This window comes from Dendrobates tinctorius, unplaced genomic scaffold (assembly GCF_039654945.1).
Source record: "Dendrobates tinctorius isolate UK_male_01 unplaced genomic scaffold, ASM3965494v1 ptg000213l, whole genome shotgun sequence".
In the NCBI taxonomy this organism is placed as follows: domain Eukaryota; kingdom Metazoa; phylum Chordata; class Amphibia; order Anura; family Dendrobatidae; genus Dendrobates; species Dendrobates tinctorius.
In genome coordinates, this window is record NW_027361880.1 from 7,176,864 (window position 1) to 7,199,143 (window position 22,280).

Consider the following 22,280-nt stretch of genomic DNA (forward strand, 5'->3'; position numbering starts at 1 on the left):
AGCAGCATACACCCATGGTAATCTGTGTCCCCCAATAAGGCGATAAAGAAAATAGTGCCATTTTCCCATACCCGTAGCGTCTCCATTTTTTCGTGATCTCAGGCTGGCTGAGGGCTTATTTTTTGCGTGCCGAGCTGACGTTTTTAATGATACCACGGTGCAGATACGACCTTTTGATGGCCCGTTACTGCATTTTAATGCAATGTCGTGGCAACCAAAAAAAATGCAATTCTGGCATTTTGACTTTTTTTCTTGCTACGCTGTTTAGCGATCAGGTTAATCCTTTTTTTTATTATTGGGCGATTCTGAACGCGACGATGCCAAATATGTGTATCTGTTTTTTTATAGTTTTATTTTGAATGGGGCGAAAGGGGGGTGAGATTTGAACTTTTATATTTTTAAAAACATTTTTTTTTACTTTTGGCAAGCTTCAATAGTCTCCATGGGATCTGATCGGATCTGCTACAGACCAGATCGCCTCTATGTAGTAGAATTACTCACTTGCTATAAGTGCCGACCACCGGGTAGCGCTCACAGAAAGCCGGCAGTGACAACCATAGAGATCTCCAGGAGACCTCTGGTTGTCAGGCCTACGAACCGGTGACCCACGGTCACGTGACGTGGGTCACCGGACCATGGATTTCTGGGACGAAGGTCGGAAGCACGAGTTAAATTCCACGGTCAGTGTTTGACAGCGGCATTTAACGGTATAACAGCTGCAGGTGGATCGCGATTCCACCCGCGGCTATTCCGGGCACATGTCAGCTGTTCAAAACCACTGACATGTCCAGGGAAAGATGTGTGCTTACCGCCGGAGCCCACATCAAAAGGAGGGAGTCCAACGTCAGCGTACTATTACCCCTGACGTCGGAAAGGGGTTAAGATGGCTGGACCATTAGTGTAAATAAGCCCCTGTACTTTGTGTCTCCTCCACCTCATTGTAGATTGTAAGCTCTTATGAGCAGGGTCGTCATTATTTTGCTTTAATTATTGTATTACCTTCAACGTTGTTACTTATGACTGTTGTATATGAACTGTTGAATTGCAAAGTGCTGTGGAATATGTTGGTGCTAAATAAATTAAGATTATTATTATAAGATTCCATGAAGAGGAGAGGAGGAGGGAACAGCTAGAGGCAGACACAGGCATTCTGCTGCAAGTTCTCCTGAAACAATAGTTACATTTAAACTTTAGATCTATGATAACAGTTTAACTTTTTTTATCATAGATCTAAAGTTTAAATGTAACTATTGTTTCAGGAGAACTTGCAGCAGAATGTCTTTGCCTACTTCTAGCTCATCTCCATCCACTTCTTCACAGAATCTTATTAATAGCAACTATCATTCATCTCCTTTCTCAGTAATGGGAAAATGTGTCGTGAATACGGATTTTACCTTTAAATTGAGATTGAAAGATCAGTCCATTAAAAGAAAGAAGCAGATTTTTCTGATAAGATATATTACAAAGTTAATTATTTCATATGAACTATTGATTTCTGAAATAAAAATTAAAACAGTTTCCAATGATCCAGTGGTGTCACCCACCAATCTGAGCAGTCAGAATGATCCACTTCTTAACATTTCTTGTATGAACAGTATGAGAACTTTCTGTCAGTATAAGATTATTTTTTTCTAAGCTCCTGCTAAATATTGCTATACAACTCTGAATGATAATGAAAATAACGGCCTCAATGGCTTACCTGAGTACACAGCCTGGGAACAGAATCTCGTACTCCATTTGATGACTGGAGCCCCTGTTGATATTTGTAGTTTGGTCGTAATTCTGTTGAACTTGGTCCCGCAAATAGTAGGATTTAGGGATGTCTCCGCCATAATTTATCTGAAAAAACAATTGTCAGGATTATATAACAAAATAATAAGTCAGATCATTATTATAAATTCATATTCTTGCCTACATCAGGCTTATAGGGGTTGTGGCAGGTCAGCTCCCAATCAGTTCAATGGGAGCTTAGCTGCAAGAATTAAGAAAGGCCACTACAGTGTACTAAGCAGTGCAGTTCTAGCTTTGTACATCAGGCCGCAGCAAGAGCTGCACGTAGGTGATCGTTGGGGATGTTGGATAGATCACCAATATGTAAGTTCTGGATAACTCAAGAAGGACTACCCAGCTTGTTCCCACATTGTTAAATGAGTTATCTGAAGGTTAGGAGGAACAAGGCACCACATGGCGATCTAAGCATCAGTTCAACTTGTTGTTTCTACACATTCAGGGTATCAACTTGTTACCATATTTCTATGTAGAATATATCTATTTTATCTTTGATCTATAAAATGGTTGCACTTATTAACAACAACAGTTTGTGATGCATCAAAATTATATGTTGCTTTTCTATCTTGTTGCCTCAGTACCTTGGATTTACATTTTGGATCACCATCTGGGTCTTCTAGGGTTCCTCCATAGTACTTGGGGATTTCATTTGCTGGAATGTATTTCTGAAGAACTTCTTTCCAGTTGTCTGCATAATATATAATGTATTAGCTGACATTTATTGTCAATAAATAATAACAATAACAGATATTGTAAACAGCTAAATACTTCCGGGACATAGTTCACCGGCACATGTGCACTAATGCTTTTCGGCTTTGCCCGCAGATGGGCAAAGCATACTGTGCATGTGCGAGTCCAGATTGCAATGCGCACGCGTGTAATATGGGGACCAAGTACGGAAATTGCCAGAAATATTGCGGACAGCGGCAAAGGAGGGTTGGAGTAAAGGACCCGAAACATCGCCCATTGGACCTGACCCAGGTCATTTAAATACCGCGCCAAAATGAAGTGACAGATTCCCTTTAAGATCCACTGCTGGCAGCTCCCTTTGCAATTCCTGACCAATGATGTCCCAGATGTACTCAATGTGAGACAATGCTGGAAAAGCTGCAGGCCATGGTTGCATCACTGGAACACACAGGCTGCTCACAGTAGCAAGAGCACCATGCAGCCTGGCATTGTCATGTTAAAAACGTCTTCAGGGACACTTTTGGATAAATGGCCGTACCACTGGTTCCACGACTGATCACCTGACCTCATGCCACTCACTACAATTACGGGCTCGCCCACACTGGCGGGTAGCCAGAGTACAACTCGGACGAGTGGTATCCGATGTTCTAGGGAGCAGTGCCGACTAGTCTTTATTTTCTCATGCCGAGTCGACATGAGAAAAAAAAAATGCTGCATGCTGTGATTGGCAGCGTATATCGGATGGTGAGCACCCATACAAATCTATAGGTGCGTGTAAAACATTGGATGTATATGATCCCAGTGCAGTCTGATGTACACCGACTCACAGAATGAAGAAGACGGAGACATTAAGTTCTCCATCTTCTCCGAACCTGTGATCCGATTCTCACAAGCGAGAGAATCAGATCATTGTCAAATGACACTCGGTTTACACTCACAGCAGAGTTTGTGCTGAGGGTCATTTGCATATAGCATCCGATTTTTTCGCATGAGAAAATCATCGGATGCTGCTCACTAGTGTGAGTGAGCCCTAAAAGCCATCGTGGTGAAGAAATGCAAGATATATCTAAAAAAAAGTTAGACCTCTATCCAGCCTCCATTGCTAATACCCACATTAGTCTCTGTTGCAATGATAGCAGCAGATTGGTCTGTAAACCACATGGGAATGTCACACTGGTACCACTCCTACGAATATGGTGTGGGGTAACAAAATGTATGGTAGCTTAACCCCTTTAGTTTATTTTCCGAACACAATAACTGCTCGGAGTTAAACTGATTACGTTTTTAGTTGAGGAACCAGCGGTATGTCCATTTCTTCAAAAGTGTTCCAGGAGCTATTTTACAACACAACACCTGGTCGAATGTTGCTCATTCTACTGTGAGTAGCTTCATCTTGCTACCATGACCTGTATAGTCTCTTCACTTGTTTCCAGAGCATCATGCATATCAGGGACATGATTGGTCAGCAATTGCAAAAGGAGCTGCCAGCAGCGGATTTTGATGATTTGTGTGCCCAAGTATGGTCCTAACATTCCTCAACCATCAATAACTGCATTGATAGCATGACTGTCATGGGTTTACCATGATAGAGAGGATCCAGAAGATGGCAATGTCTCATTTTTCCTACTCCTGCACTGGTTAGAAGCACTTAACCTTCATATAAAACAGTGTAGTTTTTGTCAGTGCAGGGGTTAATCTGGGCAGTTGAGAGGTCCTGGAGCATTTAGGCTCTCAGCTGTGCACTGTTAGCCAGGCCCATCTCCTATATAAACTGGGTCCTGGCTAGCACTCATTGTTAGAGAGGGCTTATGCTGCATGGCTGGAGGTTGTGGTTGGTGGTTATTGGAGTAGGAGTTTGGTGGATTTATCTGTGACTGTTGCTAGGTTTTGAGTGTGTGATAATTCCCTTTCTTCTCCAACTTTAGTTTACCCCCATCTTCTACTCCCCGGTGCATTCCTCTGTAATTTGTGTGTGTATTTTTGTATGTTTTATATTTTTATTTTCGGCACCGGCGTCTTCACCATCAGAAGTAATCTGGGAAACAGGGCGAGCTAGGGCACCCTCTAGTGTTAGGGACAGGGAAGGTGCCCCTGGTCCCAGGACACCTGACAGAGTTGTGACAATGCCAAGGCGTGTATGCACACGCATTTCTGTACATGGTGCTCATACTTGATTCTGAATAAATCTAGATGTTAAATTTTTTTTATTAATTGGGTCATCATTTTCATATCAATAACATGTCTATCAATCCTGTGATTTCCATTATTCCATAATTTTTCTTTATTGGTATTACATTTTTTTATATTGAGTAATGTAGAACGGTATTTTCATGTGAAGACCACAAGAATATTTCTCTTTTGTCTCCCCACATTTCACAGATAATAACTTTTACTATTGTCATCGTGTTATTATGACTGTTTTTTATTGAAGCCTTATTTTTTGCGGGATGATTTGCATTTATTTTTTTTTTTAAGCGTTACATTTCTATACCTTCTGCAAAAGTAAGTTTCACGGCAATAGTCAGCAATTTTGGAAAATCCCATTCAAGTGAATGAAAAAAGATCTGAACATGTATGCCACCCTCTCCATTCCTGGTGGTGTGAGATGGGGGATTGGTCATTAGATATATGCCATAAATGTCCAAAATGGGACATTGCCTTTAAATTATGTCATTATGTTACTGCACAGCTATTATGAGGATGCTGATAACAAATATGCATATATTATTTGTGTGAACTTTTAATAAATAAAATATATTTATTGTCTTTTACTTTAAAATTTAAAAAATAATTTTATAGTAGGTTTTGCGAGACTTCAACATTTATACAAGCATCAGATTTGGAGGAAGAAAAGGATTCTGTCTGGCACATCCATCCAGGTAACATAAAACTAAATTTTATTGTGTGGACTTAAAAACTATTAAAATAGAAACTGACCTATGTCTAGTGCCCTTAGTCATAGGATCTCTAAGTAAATCAAAATAACAGGCTATATATATATATATATATATATATATATATATATATATATATATATATATATATATATATATGCTGGGAACCAATCACAGCTAACAAACACTAATGACACAAAGGGACACAAGCTGCGTTCATCCAATGGGGACGTTCTCAACAGCATATAGCACGCAATTCAATGAAATAGAGGATATCATTTTAAAATACCTACCCATTGTCAATCAGGACAATACCTTACCTACGATTATAGAGGGAGGTCATTCGCTAGGCAATATGTTATCACCCTGCAAGGTACAACAACCACAACCAATTTCCCCATGGCTTTCGATCAAGGGTTTTTATAAATGCGCAGTCAGCAGGTGCAATGTCTGTGCTTTTGCCATCCATAGAAAACAATTCTTTTCGTTGCCACAGGGTGTAGAGTATAATATAAAATCTTTCATAAACTGTGATTCCAATCATATAGTGTATTGTATAGAATCCTGCACATGTAACTTAAGGTATATAGGCTGCACAACTAGGAAATGAAATGCTGAACACAGCAACAATGGTGGGTACTCAGGTGTGGTAAAAATATTTACCGAGGTCCACAGGGGAGACATGTCACAATTTTCTTGCTATGGTATTGAAAGGGTTACCCACCTAGTACGTGGAAGTGATTGGCAGAAACATCTTGTGTTGCACAAAGGCTTTAGGATCTTACAATTAGATACGAAATACCTCCACGGTACCAACTATAGAAAATGATTTATTCTATGTCTACTAAATCTGCTTCGTATATGTGCAGTTCAGGTATATTATGAGGGTATTATTCCCAGCATGTACTGTATGTATGTATGTATGTATATAATCTCCTGTAATTTTGATTTACTTAGATATTCTATGACTAAGGGCGCCTGAGTGCACCAGAAACTCATCAGCTTTTTGATTTAATAGTTTTTATGTCCACGCAATTACATTTAGTTTTATCTTATTGGATGGATGTTCCGGACAGAATCCTTTTCTTCCTCCATATTGGCTGCAATTACCAGCAGGATCGGCACCTACCAGTGATCGCCAACTTTGTTTGAACCATGTACATGGTGGAGAGCGTCAGAAAAAAAAAAAACAAAATCAATCCTTCTCTCACAAGCATCAGATTGCCTGTGATTGACAGACTCTCTCCAGTAGCAAAGATCATGGGCACAGTTGCAGTATCCGCTAACCCACTATCACATGCACATGGTAATTGTCACGACTCTGTTATCGGGTGTCCCGGGATCAGGGGCTCCTTCCCTGTTCCTAAGGCTAGGGACACGCTTGCTCTGTTCCCCAGATTAATTCTAATGGTGAAGACGCTGGAGACACATACTTGCCCTAGTTCCTGAATCGGCCCTCACTCTGTATCCTTCCCTCACCAAGGGAACAGGGGAGTCGTAGCGTACTGTAATACACCAACCAGACTAACAAGGCAATACGAACAGGGGTAACAAAAAATACCACACATACAAATATACTCACACATACAACAGAGGAATGCCCAAGGGAGAGGAGGATGAGGATAAACCAAAGTAGGAGAAGAAAGAGAACTAACACACACACCAAAACCTAGCAACAGTCACAGATAAATCCACCAAATGCCTTCTCCAATAATAACCACCAACACGCTCCAGCCATTCAGCATAAGCTATCTCTGACAATGAGTGCTAGCCAGGGTCTAGATTATATAGATGGGAGTGGCTAACAGTGCACAGCTGAGATCCCAAATGCTCCAGGAGCTCTCAACAGGAAATCTACCAAGAGCTCTCAAATGATCAGATTAACTCCTGCACTGCTAAAAGAAATTTGCACCATTTAATATGAAGGTGAATTGCTTCTAACCAGTGCAGGAGTAAGAGAAATCAAACGCTGCGGTCTTCTAGCTCCTCTCTGTCGCGTTAAACCCGTGACGGTAATATTCCGCTTCCCTACTTGTATGTGATATTTCCAGATGAGTTTAAAACTCTTTTTTTTGGACTTACAACACAAAAGCACCCCAATTACCTACCTCCTACCACAATGATCTTCCTCCTGGTGTCTTCACTCAAAAAGTGTTTAACAAGGTTATATGCCACTGGGAAAAGTTTAGGAGCTGCAGTGGGTAAATAAGAAAGTTGCTTAGAATAATGTATATCAGTAACTGGTATTGGGTATACAGGACAACATATATAACATACAATCTTATCTAATAAAAATACCCCAATATTGTACTATTGAACTCACTGAGACAAAACCGCAAACTGCATTAACCCCTTTCTGACATTGGTCGTAAATTTACGCTGATGTCGGACTCCCTCCCTTTGATGTGGGCTCCAGTGCTGAGCCCACATCTTTCCCTGGACATGTCAGCTGTTTTGAACAGCTGACATGAGCCCTGAATAGCCGCGGGTAGAATCGCGATCCACCTGCGGCTATTAACCTGTTAAATGTTGCTGTCAAACGCTGACAGCGGCACTTATCTTATGCTTCCGGCCATCGGGCCGTAAAATCTGCCGACCGGTGACCCCCTTCAAGTGATCGCGGGTCACTGGTTCGCTGGCATGACAACCAGAGCTCTCTTGGAGACCTCTATGGTTGTCAGTGCCGGCTGGCTGTGAGCGCCACCCGATGGTCGGCGCTCATAGCAAACGAGTAATTCTGCGATATAGAGGCGATCTGATCGTCGCCTCTATGTAGCAGAGCCGATTGGATTGTGGCAGCTTCTAGTCTCCCATGGAGGCTATTGAAGCATACCAAAAAAAAAAAGTTTAAAAATATAGAAAAATAAAAAAATATAAAATCAACATACACATATTTGGTATCGCTGCGTTCAGAATCACCCGATCAATTAAAAAAAAAAAAAAAAAAAAAGGGATTAACCTCATCGCTAAGCGGCGTTGCGATAAAAAATTTTGGTCACCGCGACATTGATTTAAAATGCAATAACGGGCGAATAAAAGATCGTATCTGCACCAAAATAGTATCATTAAAAACGCCAGCTCAGCACACAAAAAATAAGCCCTCACCCAACCCGAGATCATGAAAAATGGAGTTGCTATGGGTATTGAAAAATGGCGCAATTTTTTCTTTTTAACAAAGTTTGGAATTTTTTTTTTCACTACTTAGTTAAACAATGAATTCGTAATGACCTGGAGAATCATAATGGCAGGTCAGTGTTAGCATTTAGTGAACCTAGTAAAAAAGCCAAATAAAAAAACCAATGTGGGATTTCACTTTTTTTGCAATTTCACCACACTTGGAATTTTTTTAGCGTTTTCTAGTACACGACATGGTAAAACCAATGGTGCCGTTCAAAAGTACAACTCGTCACGGAAAAAACAAGCTCTCAAATGGTCATATTGACCGAAAAATAAAGAAAAGTTATGGCTCTGGGAAGAAGGGGAGCAAAAAATGAAAACGCAAAAACTGAAATACCCCTGGTCGTTAAGTGGTTAATACGAAGTCTCTAATATAATTCTATTTTGCTAATGCTCAAATTGGATACAAAATAAGAGGAACCAACCTTTAATGACAAAGAGTCTTTTTAAAGCCTCGGGATAATTATCTTCAAACATTTGCAAGACCTGGGGGATATGAATATCTTATTCATTCACTTGCAAAGAGAAAATAGACTTAAGTGTGAAGTGTTTTTACATGAGCAGATTACATGACTACCGTGGTACCATATAGCGGTTTGTTGGCTGCATGGTTTTTTTCTGACTGAAACCTTTTTTTTCAATTTGTTTCACCCGTAAGTAGGGTGGGGGGATTTTGTTAATGGGAATATAAATTGTTCTCTTGCAGTTGCAGTGGCAAGTGGAACCAAAAGATGAGCCTGACTAGCTGTGTCAGTGCCTCTACATGGGGTGCTCGCAACAGCCGTGGGTGGAATCGCGATCCATCCGTGGATGTTAACTAGTTTAATGCCTCTGTCAATCTCTGACAGCGGCATTTGACTCACGCTTACCGGAAACGCATCTTTTATCCCGCCCATCGGTGACCCCGTCACATGACTGCAGGTCACCGATGAGTCGGCATGACAACCAGAGGTCTCCTATGAAAAACTGTTGAAGGAAATAGCGCACAAATACGGTCTTATCTGAGAGATAAATGGTTAATACAATAGGATTGTACTCCCCAGACGTAGCTCAAATAAAGCATTGAAAAGAGTTGCTGCAGCAGATCCACGAGTCCAAAGAGGACCGGCAGTTAGATATAGAAATTGGGAAAAACAAGGTCTTGTTCTGCGCTGCTGAATCACTGAAGTCCAAACGTATTAATGATTGTGGTTTTTATTCAACGTGTTTCTGAGTTTCAAAGAACTCCATCAGGAAATACCACAAGAAAGTGTCAGTACAAGTTTCACAGATCTTTAAATAGACAAACAGTTCAAATATCAGTGCCAACATGATCACCTGATGAGCAATGCTTTGACATTGCTTATCAGGTGACCATATTGGTGCCGATATGGTAACCTGATATTGGACTTCAGTGATTCAGCAGCGCAGAAGACCACTCTTTTCCCAATTTCTATACCTAACCAGAGGTCTCCAGCAGACGTCTATGGCTGTCATAGCCAGATTGCTATGAGCACCGCCTGGTAGGGGCACTGACACGACTAGTCAGGCCCATCTTTTGGTACCACTTGCCACTGCAAGAGACCAATTTGTATTCCTATTAACAACCCCCCCCCCCGCCCGATGAAACCCCTGAATGGAGGGGGAAACGCGTTGGAAGGCTACACAAACTTCTATGGACAATTTATGAAAAGGATATACTTGGGTACTGCCCTTGTAAGGGCGGGAGAACTGCAGGTGCACAACCTGCAGGGGCACAACATGGTGTTATAGGGAAAGAATTGTAAATTAATCTCCCCCCGCCACCACTGTTTCCCTCCTGCTCCTGTTTCGTGCATCCAGCACAGAAAACTACATTGGTGAGATCAAACCATATTTTTATATGAGCACTGGTTATTTTGAGCACTAGCACTTTATGTCTTATCTGGATTGTTATATGTATATATGTTGGCCTTAATTTTATGGTACTAATTAAAAGTTATATTTAGTTCACCTGTAAATCAAGCTATCTTACCTCACAATATAAATCTACGGCTGGTTTCCACAGATGCTTTAATCCCAATCCTTCAACATCATAGATCATCACAACTTCTTCAACCTTTCTGCCCAGCTGAAAATAAGACAAAAAGATAAAACTAAAAGGTGCTGTCATGATCCAGGACGGGGTTTCGCTATGGCCCATCCTGGTCAGACAGGGGGTTAATTGTTTCTGCCTCTCTCTGGCAGAGGGCGGCTATTTAATGCTCACTGGACCTGGGTCCGGTGTCAGTTATACTCCTGCCCTCGGCTGAGTTAAGTGACCTCTTGTCTACGTGTGACTTGTGTCTGATAACTTGTTGCTTGTTTGGTTGTGATCTGGTTCTGTCCCTGTTACGAGTTCTGCCTGACCCTCTTGTACCGCACCGTCCTCTCGTGTATGACCCTCTGCTTGTGACTCAACTGCTCTCTGCTCGTCCCTTTTATACCGCACCGCCCTCTTGTGTATGACCTTTGGCTTCGTCTGACCTCCCATCTGCTTGTCCCTCCTGTACCTCGTTCGCCCGTATTGTGCATGATCTCTGGTTTGCCCGACTCTGAGTGTTCTTCCATCTTAGCAAGCAGGACGCTAAGCCCCGCCCCTTGCGGTCACATGACCGTAGGTCCCGTGCCTGCTTGCTAATACTTCAGCGTTCAGGTCCTGTGCGTCTGTACTTTCCAGCTGTTACTGTCCCCGGGACCCCTACAGCACTGGTGAGTCCCTGCTCAGCGAAGGCTGTACGCCGGCGCTGTCAGGATCCTGACAGGTGCTTTAAAACTGTGCTGACGCTATTCCACTAGAAAAGTCCAAAGAAAAAAGTCTGTCTGCCACAAAACAACTAGAGTTAAGGTATGCGCAAACGAGGTCTTCTTCAGGCGACTCCATTTCAAGACCTGCCTGAAAAGTGCCAAACTAAAAACGTTAACAAGAACATCTTAGAAAAAAAAGACGTCTCAGAGAAGATCTCATTTATTTGTATAAATACATGTGTGGTCGATACAAAGGACTCATTCCTTCCAAAAGCCATACTGAGGTTCAGGGTGCACTGATTATGGGTGGAAGAAAGGAGATTCCTGCAGCTAAATAGGAAAGAGTTCTTCATAGTTAGAGCAGTCAGACTGAGGAATGCCGACCACAAGAGGTAGTAATGGCTGACGCTAACAGTTTTTAACAAAGGCCTGGATGATTTTGTCAGTACAAATATGGTAGGCTATACATAATTTAGTGATAAAATATATAATTGGTGGAGAAAGGTCTATCAAGTTCAACCTGAGTCTTTTTTCAACCTATGTAACAAACATAGATATTTATATGTAAAAATACAGTGCTGTGCAAATTAATTGGGACAAAGCATTTTTTAAGTAAAATTGTAAGTTGGTTACCAGTCAGTGATTCAAACCAGTTTTAACTGCTTTGAACAGGTGTGAGTACCTGTACCAAGCAGTTAAAACTGGTTTGAATCACTGACTGGTAACCAACTTACAATTTTACTTAACCCCTTAATGATCGTCAATACGTCTTTTAACTGACCTGAGATATAAGAGACTAGCATCCCCATACAAGTAACAATCCAACAGCTGTCGGCGGTACACAAAAGCTGACAACTTGCTGCGTCAGCCACGATCAGTGTTGTCACCGTCCATATCTGTTTAACCCCTTAGATGCTGCTGCCAATACTGACTACTTCATATAAATTTTAAAATAGTGTGGCTTCTCCCTCTTTATCCCTATTGGCACCCTGAGATCATGATTGTGTGGTTCTGATGTTTGCCATGGCAATTCACTAGCAAATAGTGGCCTTAAGGCCCAGTCACACACACGCTAGCGAGATCGCTGATTTTGTGACGCCACAGCGATGGGGATCAGCAACCGCCCCCCCCGCCGGGTATCACTGATCGTGCTTGATCGGCCTGGTCCATTTTTTGATCGCTGGTCTCCCGCTGGGCAGCACACATCGCTGCGTGTGGCAGCGAGAGACCAGCGACGCTGGATTCTAATTTTACATCGGGTATCCAGGAGCCGCGCGGCTCTTAGATACCTGATGTTTACCTTGGAAACCAGCGTGTATGCCGGTTTCCAAGGTAAACAGTGGGTATCCAAGAGCCGTGGCTCCTGGATACCCGATGTTTACATTAGAAACCAGCTTGCTCGCTGGTCCTGATCGCTGGAAGTGCTGTCTATGTGACAGCTCACCAGCGATCAGCCTAACGATGTCCCAGTGATCCCATCCATGTTGGATCGTTGGTGGGATCGCTGGGACATGGACCAGATCGATCAAGCACGATCAGCGATACCCGGCGGGGGGGCCGGTTGCTGATCCCCATCGCACAGGGTTAATAAACTGATAGCAGTTTTCAGTATGCCACGAGGTGTTATTTTTAAAATGATATAACTTTGGGGGGTTTCCCAATATATAGGACCCCTAAAGTCACTTCAAACCTGGATAGGTCCCTAAAAAAAAATAATTTTGTAAATTTCCTTGAAAAAATGAAAAATCACTGCTACATTTTTAAACCTCCTAAAATGCTAACAAAATATAGTACAAATTTATAAATGGTGCTGATGTAGAGCAGACATGTGGGAATAATTATTTATTAATTTTTTGCTGTGGTATGACTATCTGAATTAAAGGGATAATCATTCAAAGTTTGAAAATTGCTATTTTTTTACATTTTTGTCAAATTTCTGATTTTTTTTTATAAAAAAAAAAAAAAAAAAAAACACAAAACATATCAACCTAAATTTACCATTATCATAAAGTATAATGTGTCACGAAAAAACAATCTCAAAATCACTGGGATTTGTTGAAGCGTCCCAGAGTTATTACCACATAAATTGACACTGGTCAAATTTGGCCCTGTCACTAAGGGGTTAAAAAATGCTGTCCCAATTAATTTGCACAGCACTGTAACTTGCTGTGCATATATTCAGTCTTTTGAGGTTCTTTTAACCGCTTCTCATTCTTCAAAAGCCGCAAAGCAGTTAAAAGCAGGGACCTGACCATTGTCAATCGACTTCCGCTTGGAAGGCCCTGACTAGTATAAACATAATGTAAAAGAAAGCAACAAAACAATGGCACATAGAAGAAGCTTCGGGACAAAACATCACTGGCGTTTTCCTGAAGTGTTTTCATCTTGCAAAACTAAGCAGATACATCAGTGTCTAAAGGACACAAAGCCATAAAAGTGTCACCAGAAATTTGCTGCCCTCTGGCATAAAGGAGGATTTCATTGTTCCACCTGTTATATACAGTACGTCTGTCCTGTAGTTTTGGAGAACTTTATACTTTATTAGGCTACTTTCACACTAGCGTCGTGTGACATACGTCGCAATGCGCCGTATTGGAGAAAACAACTCATCCTGCAAAGTTGCCCGCAGGATGCGTTTTTTCTCCATAGACTTGCATTAGCGACGCATGGCCACACGTCGCATCCATCGTGGGACGGATGTGTCGTGTTTTGGCGGCTGCGACGCACAAAAAAACGTTACATGTAACTTTTTTGTGCGTCGTGTCCGCAACTCCGCCCCCTCCTCCCTGGACATTACAATGGGGCAGCGGATGCGTTTAAAAACTGCATCCGCTGCACCCGTTGTGCAAATCTTTCACAACGTGCGTCGGTACGTCGGCCCGACGCATTGCAACGGGCCCGTACCGACGCAAGTGTGAAAGTAGCCTTAGTCACATAGATCACATCACATTCGTGAGCTACAGCACTAAAGGGCATACAAAATCCTTGGAGTTACAAACATTTCCAAGCAAAATGGCAAAGAAATGACCCTAAACCATAATATCACAGAAATATTAAAGGGAATATGTCACCTAATTTTTTGCATATAAATACGGCCGGAGCCGCAACGAGAAGCAAAGAAGAGGGCGTTATCGCTAGAAGATGGGAGGTGCCAGACCAGACTGCGACCCCCATCGGACCCGGTCCGCCCCCGGGTGAGTACAATATAACTTGTTTTTCTTATCTTTCAAGTTGCATCGGGGGCTTATCTACATTACAGAGTGCTGTAGATAAGCCTCTGATGGCGGTGGCCGCATCTTATATACGAAAAATTAGGTGACAGATTCGCTTTCAACAGGAACAAAAATGGAAACGATTTCACCTTTACATATACAGATATATACAAATACTTTCCAATAAAAAGCACAAGAGATGAAAAATAAAACAAAAGTAAAACTACAAGTTACACTAGAACCAAGCTTTAAATCTCTAAACGGGCATGCTATAATCAGAAAAAAATATTTAAGTCTCTTTTTAAGCCTTTTGGGACAGGTCTCTTTATTATCAGGTCATCATTTAGGCGTGTTTTCACTGCGACACATATGCAGCGTCTTCCAGTTCCAGCAACGTGGATGGGATTGATAGAAATCTCATACCCACTGGGCTTCTTTTCAACTTGGCGTATCTGACCTGCGATGCGCGTTTCAAATCTGCAGCATATCAATTTCTATTGCGGATACGCTGAATTTTCTGTGTGCCACATCAAGAACTCACCAAAAAACGTAGCCATAAAGTTTAGGAAATGCAGCGGCTTATAGGTCTACAACTTTTATTCCTAGCTCCATTTTCCTATCATTTTACTTAGTCGTTGTGCCTAACATTTTACATGATTCAAGGCTCTCACCTTCTCACTCTGCCTACGGCATTCCAGGTGCAATCTCTCACAGTCTCTCATTTTGGTCTTTATAAGGTCTTGCCTGGAAGCAGAGAAGAGTAAACCCTTTGGGTCCAAAGGCCCGACAACATCGTACCAGATAGGGCAGCCTTCCAGGTCATACCCACACAGGCCTCCTGACAAATACTTCTGGACTGCCTGGAGAGAACAAGAAAAGAAAAGCACAACAAGATTGTATATAAAACGGTGCCAGTTCTACAGTAACAATGCAAAGCTATATCATCGCATTATCATTAATATACGTGATAGTCCATTAAAGACTAATAGTTTTTTCCTCATTTTTAGCCTTGATCAGCAAGAAGAACAACTTGGGAGACGTCTAAATACAGGATCATTTAGACAGCGGTTTTGTTCTATAGTACAGAATAAATAATATATCTTTGAACCGTTTTCTGGCCTATAGTACTCTCTGAATTCACTCATTTCTGCCATTGAATTAATTGGTAAAATTCTTACTGCATAATGGGAGGAGGAAGAACTTAAAGGGGTATTTCCATCTCCAAAATCCTATCCCAATATGTAGTAGGTGTAATAATAATATTAGCACATTCCTTCAATTTGAAATGTAGTATAGTCCTTCTGATTTGCTATGTTGCTTACCCTGTGTGCAGAGCATTGCAGCAGCTTAGGTATTCATGGTTATGACCACTCATATAGTGACAGTTATTTGTTACTGGTCGTAACCATGGATATCTAAGCTACTGCAATGCCCTGCACATGGGGTAAGTGACACTGCAAATTAGAAGAACTAGACTACATTTCTAATTTGAGGTATTTGCTAATATTATTATTACACCAACTATATATTGGGATAGGATCTTGGAGTTGGGAATACCCCTTTAAGGCACTGATATTTTTATAAAAGCCGTAAAAACTAATATAAGACAAGCGCACCCTAGTAATTGTTCTAGACATCCAGACTGTAATTTTTACATTTCCTAACTGTGTAAAAAAAAAAAATGGAGAGAATGAGAGCTATGTGCCAGAAAGGCGGCACCCTGTTCAGGCTTTGGATGATGAAATGCTATTATGGATAGTATACATGGTAAAGTGGCGGATAGTAATAAGGAAGTGGTTAGCGGTCTTCATTATAAAGGGTCATGTACTGAGCAGTGGTCATTATTTATACTATTAAACACGATTTATGAAAGCACTTTCGAATGGTTTGGCTATAAAACATGATTAAAGTGTCGAATATAAATAGTGACGTTATTTTGTTTCCTTCTTCAAGAGTCTGATGTTTTCAGAATGACGTAATGATCACTCATAGCATAGACCTCCACATTACATAATGTGCTGGACATCTCCTGAATCGCAAGAGGCGGAAAAAGCAAGTAACTACTAAAGGAAGTGTGCGCAAGACTGTGGTGAAGAGGTGACAAACAAAACCTCATGTAAGTATGATACAAGGCAGAACTATGTACGGGGTCCCAAAAAGCTGGATCAAGTCTTTATGTCTTTGATAAAAACTTTAGGCAAAAAGTGAATGCGGTAAGGCCTCCTTCACACACTGTTTTTTGTCCCATTTTTGAATGCAGTCAAAAAGGGAGACCACCACTATGCAAAGAGCATGTAATTAAAAATAGTGTTTTAAAGCTACAGTCGTCACGTGATCCTTTCAATATAGGTCCTATAGGCTTTCATTTCTTTACAAACTATTGAGAATTTTTATTTCTTGTATTTTATTAATATTTAAATGCAAATTTTTAACTGAATAATTATAAATGTCTATTTTGAGCTGATAAAGATTTTAATCATGCCAGCCACAAAGAGGTCTGATTGGTCTCCAAAAAAAAAAAAGAGAGCTAAAGCTATTGTTTCGAGGAAGGAGGGATACAGTTTTAGAGAAATTGCTACGAAGATGGGTGGTGGAGTCACTGCTTCTGTAGTGCAAAAGCCGTGTTCATGATTTGCTGATAGTTGCAGCATCAAAACTAAGAGTGGAAGAGGAAGGAAAAAGGCAACAACTCCAAAAACAGACACACGAATTGTTAGGTTAGCCTTGCAAAACAGAAGAGCATCAGCCAAGGAACTCAACCAGTTCTGGCACGATGGCGGAGTTTCGGTGTCGGATAGAACAGTACGTCGCTGATTACTTGATGCTGGTCTGAAAGCACGAACACCAAGGAAAAATCCATTCCTAAATCTTAAACAGAGAAGTAAGAGAATTTCCTGGGCCAAAGAACATCTTAGCCGGACAACTGAAAATTGGAAGAAAGTAATCTGGAGCGATGAAACGAGAATATCAATTTTTGGTAGTGACGGAGTGTTTTATGTTCGGAGACGGCCAAAAGAAGACTGTCTTCCAGAGTGTATGACAGCTACAATGAAACATCCTGAGAGTGTTATCATATGGGGCTGTATGTCCTGGCATGGAATTGGGAGAATACAGGTCCTTGAGGGAACTGTAAATGCTTCGAAATATATTCATGATGTCCTTGAACCAAAGCTCATCCCATCAATTCATGACCTTGTCAAGGAACAGACCAAAATTATTTTTCAACAGGATGGAGCACCATGTCAAACTGCAAGGCAATGTCTAAAATGGTTTGAAAGCAAACAAATTTCTGTGCTTTCATGGCCAGGAAACAGTCCTGATCTGAACCTTATCGAAAATCTGTGGTCAAGATTAAAGCGATTGGTTTCTAGTAAGCGACCAAACAACAAACAGGCATTGATTGCAACAGTTATCAGTTCCTGGTACCATGTTATAACCATAGAGAACCTGATAAGTCTTGTTGAATCAATGCCAAGGAGATACAAAGCTGTTATGGATGCTAAAGAATACCTTACACGCTACTAAAGAAAGAACACATAGAGATAGCATGAAATTAACATATTAGGACGTGATATTTTGATTCGGCCATTCCGCTGTTCTTATAGAAGCAATGAGATATTTTGTATTATAGAAACCTTTTTTCTATGTAGAGGTGTTCTCATCTACTTTAGATTACTTGTTGCATTACTGTTATAAACACTTTGTATGATTGCATGCTAAAAACTTTTTTAAAAAAAAATGACAAAAATTTGTAGTGTATCCACAATTTTTGTCACTAGTGAGATATATATATATATATATATATATATATATATCATATTATTCAGATTGTAAGACATACCTTTTGTCCCCAAAATTTGGGGGGAAAATAGGGGTGCATCTTATGATGCGGATATACCTTAGCGGCGCGCCGCTGTAGGTGTCCGGTGGTGGTGCTGCGCTGTCCCGGTGACGATGCTGCAGGGGGACTCTGCAGATATTTTGTGAAGCTCCTGGCAGTTCCATGGTTTCCGGGGCGGTGGACTCCAGGAAAATGGCCGCCAAGGGGTGGTGCATGCGCAGATGGAGATCTCGGCACCAAGATCTCGGGAGATGAGATTTCAGCGCTGAGATCTCATCTCCCAAGATTTGGTGTCGAGATCTCCATCTGCGCCGCTCCCCGGTGGCCATTTTCCCGGCGTCCACCACACCGGAAACCATGGAACTGCCAGGAGCTCTGGCCTTTCACAAAATGTCGGCAGAGCCCCCCGCAGCACCGCCACCGGGACACAGCGCAGCAGCGGCACAGTGCCACACATCGGAATACCCCCTCATCCCAGCCTGCAGAAACACACCATTCTTGCCTCCTCCAGCAGCAACCCTGGGACCCTGCTTTACTGCAGCCACCACCCCCGGTAAGCAATAAGACGCATGCATTATAAGAAGCACCACCATTTTCTCCTACGCCTTATTGGGGGACACAGAGACAGTGGGTGTTATGCTGCTGCCACTAGGAGGACACTAAGCAATCAGAAAGAAAAAAGTTAACTCCTCCCCTGCAGTATACACCCCGCAGCTGGATGAGACATCTCCAGTTCTTGCTTAGTGTCTGTAGGAGGCACTTGGGTCTGGTTTCAGACCCCACCGTTTTTATTTTAATTTACTTGTAAATTTTTATTTTTTAATTAACGGAGTGAAGGGGCCGACAGTTCCTTTCTACTGCCCGCTCTCCCCCGAACCAACAACAGGCAAGCACGTGGAGTAACCCTTCACGTACCGTTCCTGCGACGTTTTTGGGCTGATTCCTCTACCTTTGGCGATGATGCTTGATGGAAGTTCCCGTCCGGGGCAGTCGCACGTAACGTTGAAGACTGGGACAGTGCTTACATAGGCCCTGAATCAGCCCCATAGCTCTCCATCCCCCTATCATAGGGAGGGTCGATTGAGCGTGGCCCCTTTAAAAACTCCTCCAGCTCTGCTTCATCCAGGAGGATGAGAGCCTGCATAGAGGACCGGATAGCGCTGAACGCTGGAGTGGAGGTATGGGGTCGGGTCCTGTCCCCCGGGAGTAGCGCTGATGTAGTCAGCGGCGGGGCACCCAGGAGTTCTCAGCGCCCATCGCGGCCCTCACTGTCGCACGCCCCCGTCGGCGCTACCGCGGGTAGCGCAAAAAATTTTAGTCCCCGGCTTCCTGGCCTGCTAGGCCGCAATTTAAATGGCGCCGCCCCGGCCCGCCCACCGGCGCCTACCTCGGGTAGGCGCAAAATCCAGGCCCTGGCTTTTCCGGCCTACTAGGCCGCAATTTGAATGGCGCCGCCCCCCTCGCTTTGGCGACTCTCAGCCTGTACGAGACGCGCGCTCCTAATCTCGGGGGCCCATATCCTTTTTTCCTCAGCTGGACACAATCTGTGAGGCGAGCAGCCGGATACCGGGTGCCACCGCAGGGCCACCGCCATTCCTCCCGGGGGACACAAGATAGGACCGGGTAAGCTGCATCTACCCCAGATCAAAGCTTAACCCCTTCCTGGCACGTTCCCTGCAGCAGACTCTGCCGTTAACCCTTTCAGGAGAGCTATGTCTCAATCTAAGGAAGCAAAGCGGGCTGCTAAAAAGCACACTGCGTTTTTTACCGTGTGTACCTCTTGCAAGGCTGGCTTACCGAGTGCACAGACTAATCCGTTCTGCAACCCGGCCTGCGCCTAATCGCCCTCTGCTGACGGGTCTCCTGCGTCTAATACCCCTGAGTGGGCTGCGTCCCTGTCACGATCGGTAGAGTCTCTGACCCAGGCTATATTCTCCCTTCGGGAGGGCTCTGTAAACCAGAAGGCGTCCTTATCCCCCGAGGAAAGCTCTGGCGTTGAAAGGGAACCATCCGCCAGCAGGGGCCGTTCTCGTTCAAGGGATGGTCGGGGCTCTAGAAAGCGGACCCATGACGCTTCCTCTAGCCCTGTTAGCGCTTCTGCGGCTCCTATCTCTCGCTCTCCCTCTCCTGGAGTTCTCAGCGAGCACAACTCTGATTTTGATTCTGACACGTCTGCCCCTCAGAATCCTCCATCTGATCATGAGTCACTTGATTCTCTTATAGAATCAGTTAACAAGATCCTGAAGTTGGATGAGGATAATGTTCCCGCTCCAACACATCCTATTTCTCTTAAGAAAACCAAGCGTGTGCTAAGGTTATTTACCAGCCATCCGGACTTTAAGGAAGTGGTTCAGCAACATAGAGATCGTCCGCTTAAGCGATTCACAGGGCACAAGTCTACTCAGGCTAAATACCCCTTTGACCCAGACCTAATGAAAGATTGGTTACAGTCCCCTCCGGTGGACCCGCCTGTATCGCGCCTGGCTTCAAAGACACTTCTGTCTGTGTCCGAGGGGTCCTCGATCAAAAACCCCTCCGATCGTCAGATTGACTACCTTGACTACCTTGCCCGTTCAGTTTTTGAACCTTCAGGAGCAGCGCTTTTTCCATCTTTCGCGGCAATTTGGGTCACAAAAACAATGGCCGCTTGGACAGAGGTCTTGATTACCTCCTTCCAGGACACCAATCTTCCTCCGGAAGCAACCGCGGTCGCCAGGCAGATAATTCACGCAGCGGACTTCGTAGTGGACGCCTCTTTTGACGCCGCCAACTGCGCTGCTCAAACTGCCGCTAATGCGGTCTCCATTAGAAGAGCCCTATGACTCCGCGACTGGCGGGCGGATGCCGCATCCAAAAGATCCTTGACTTCTCCCCCGTTTCAAACAGGTCGCCTTTTTGGAGAGAAACTAGATCAACTCAATTCTAATGCTACCGGGGGGGGGGGGAGTAAATTTCTGCCTCAACAAAAAGCTACTCGGCCGTTTCGCAACCAACAGCCGGCGCGCTTTCGTTCCTTTCGCAACAACTCCGGTTGGTCCTCCTCTACCTTCTCTTCCGGATCAGGTCCATCTTCGCGCGGGGACAGAGGCTCCCAGGTCTCGTACAGACCTAACCGTCCTTGGAAACCCAGACCTAGGGCTTCCGGTTCCAAAGGAGCCAGGTCTCAGAGATCTACCCAATGACTTGTTGCGGTATCCGGCGGACGCGGACAAAGTAGGCGGCTGTCTACTTTCCTTTAGCCACACCTGGCTCGCGGTCGTCCACGACAAGTGGGTCAGGGAGCTAGTGTCCTCCGGATACAAGATAGAGTTTTCCTCTCCCCTTCCAACTCGTTTTTTCCTTTCTTCTCCGCCCAAGGGAAAGACAAGAGCCTTCCTTCGGGCTGTTCAAGCTCTCTTAAGGGACGGCGTCATCATTCCTGTCCCTCATCACGAGAGGTTCAGAGGATTTTATTCAAACCTTTTTGTGGTTCCAAAGAAAGATGGCTCGATGCGTCCCATTCTGGATCTCAAACTGTTAAATCAGTTTGTCACGGTTCGGCGATTCCGAAGGGAATCTCTCTGGTCAGTGGTTGCTTCCATGGAGAAAGGAGAGTTCCTAGCATCCATCAACATCAAGGACATTTACCTTCAGATCCCGATCTGCCCGTCTCACCAGCAGTTCATGCGCTTTGCAATTCACGAGGAACACTTCCAGTTCAAGGCCTTGCCCTTCGGACTCGCCACTGCCCCCAGGGTCTTTACCAAGGTCATGGCCATTCTCCACTCTCAGGGAGTAGTAGTGTTACCGTATCTCGACGACCTGCTCATCAAGGGTCCGTCCCTTTCAGCCTGCAAAGAATCTGTGGAGAGAACAGTAAATACACTTCCACGCCTGGGGTGGAAGATAAACTTCGAAAAGTCTTCCCCGAAACCGGCTCAGCAAATCTCCTTT

At 43.4% G+C, this 22,280-nt stretch overlaps 1 protein-coding gene across 3 annotated transcripts in view; it reads right to left on the bottom strand.

The window, feature by feature from the left end:
- The window catches only part of SEC14L2 (SEC14 like lipid binding 2), an 81,363-nt gene that overhangs the window by 32,777 nt on the left and 26,306 nt on the right, over positions 1 to 22,280 (bottom strand). For all 3 annotated transcript variants that reach the window (XM_073554813.1, XM_073554814.1, XM_073554812.1), the window contains 6 exons: positions 15,178 to 15,366; positions 10,543 to 10,638; positions 8,975 to 9,035; positions 7,481 to 7,564; positions 2,370 to 2,476; positions 1,700 to 1,839 (listed from right to left, as the gene is read on the bottom strand). In XM_073554813.1, coding sequence (XP_073410914.1) covers positions 1,700 to 1,839; positions 2,370 to 2,476; positions 7,481 to 7,564; positions 8,975 to 9,035; positions 10,543 to 10,638; positions 15,178 to 15,366 — 677 coding nt within the window. The remainder of the gene's footprint in view (positions 1 to 1,699; positions 1,840 to 2,369; positions 2,477 to 7,480; positions 7,565 to 8,974; positions 9,036 to 10,542; positions 10,639 to 15,177; positions 15,367 to 22,280) is intronic.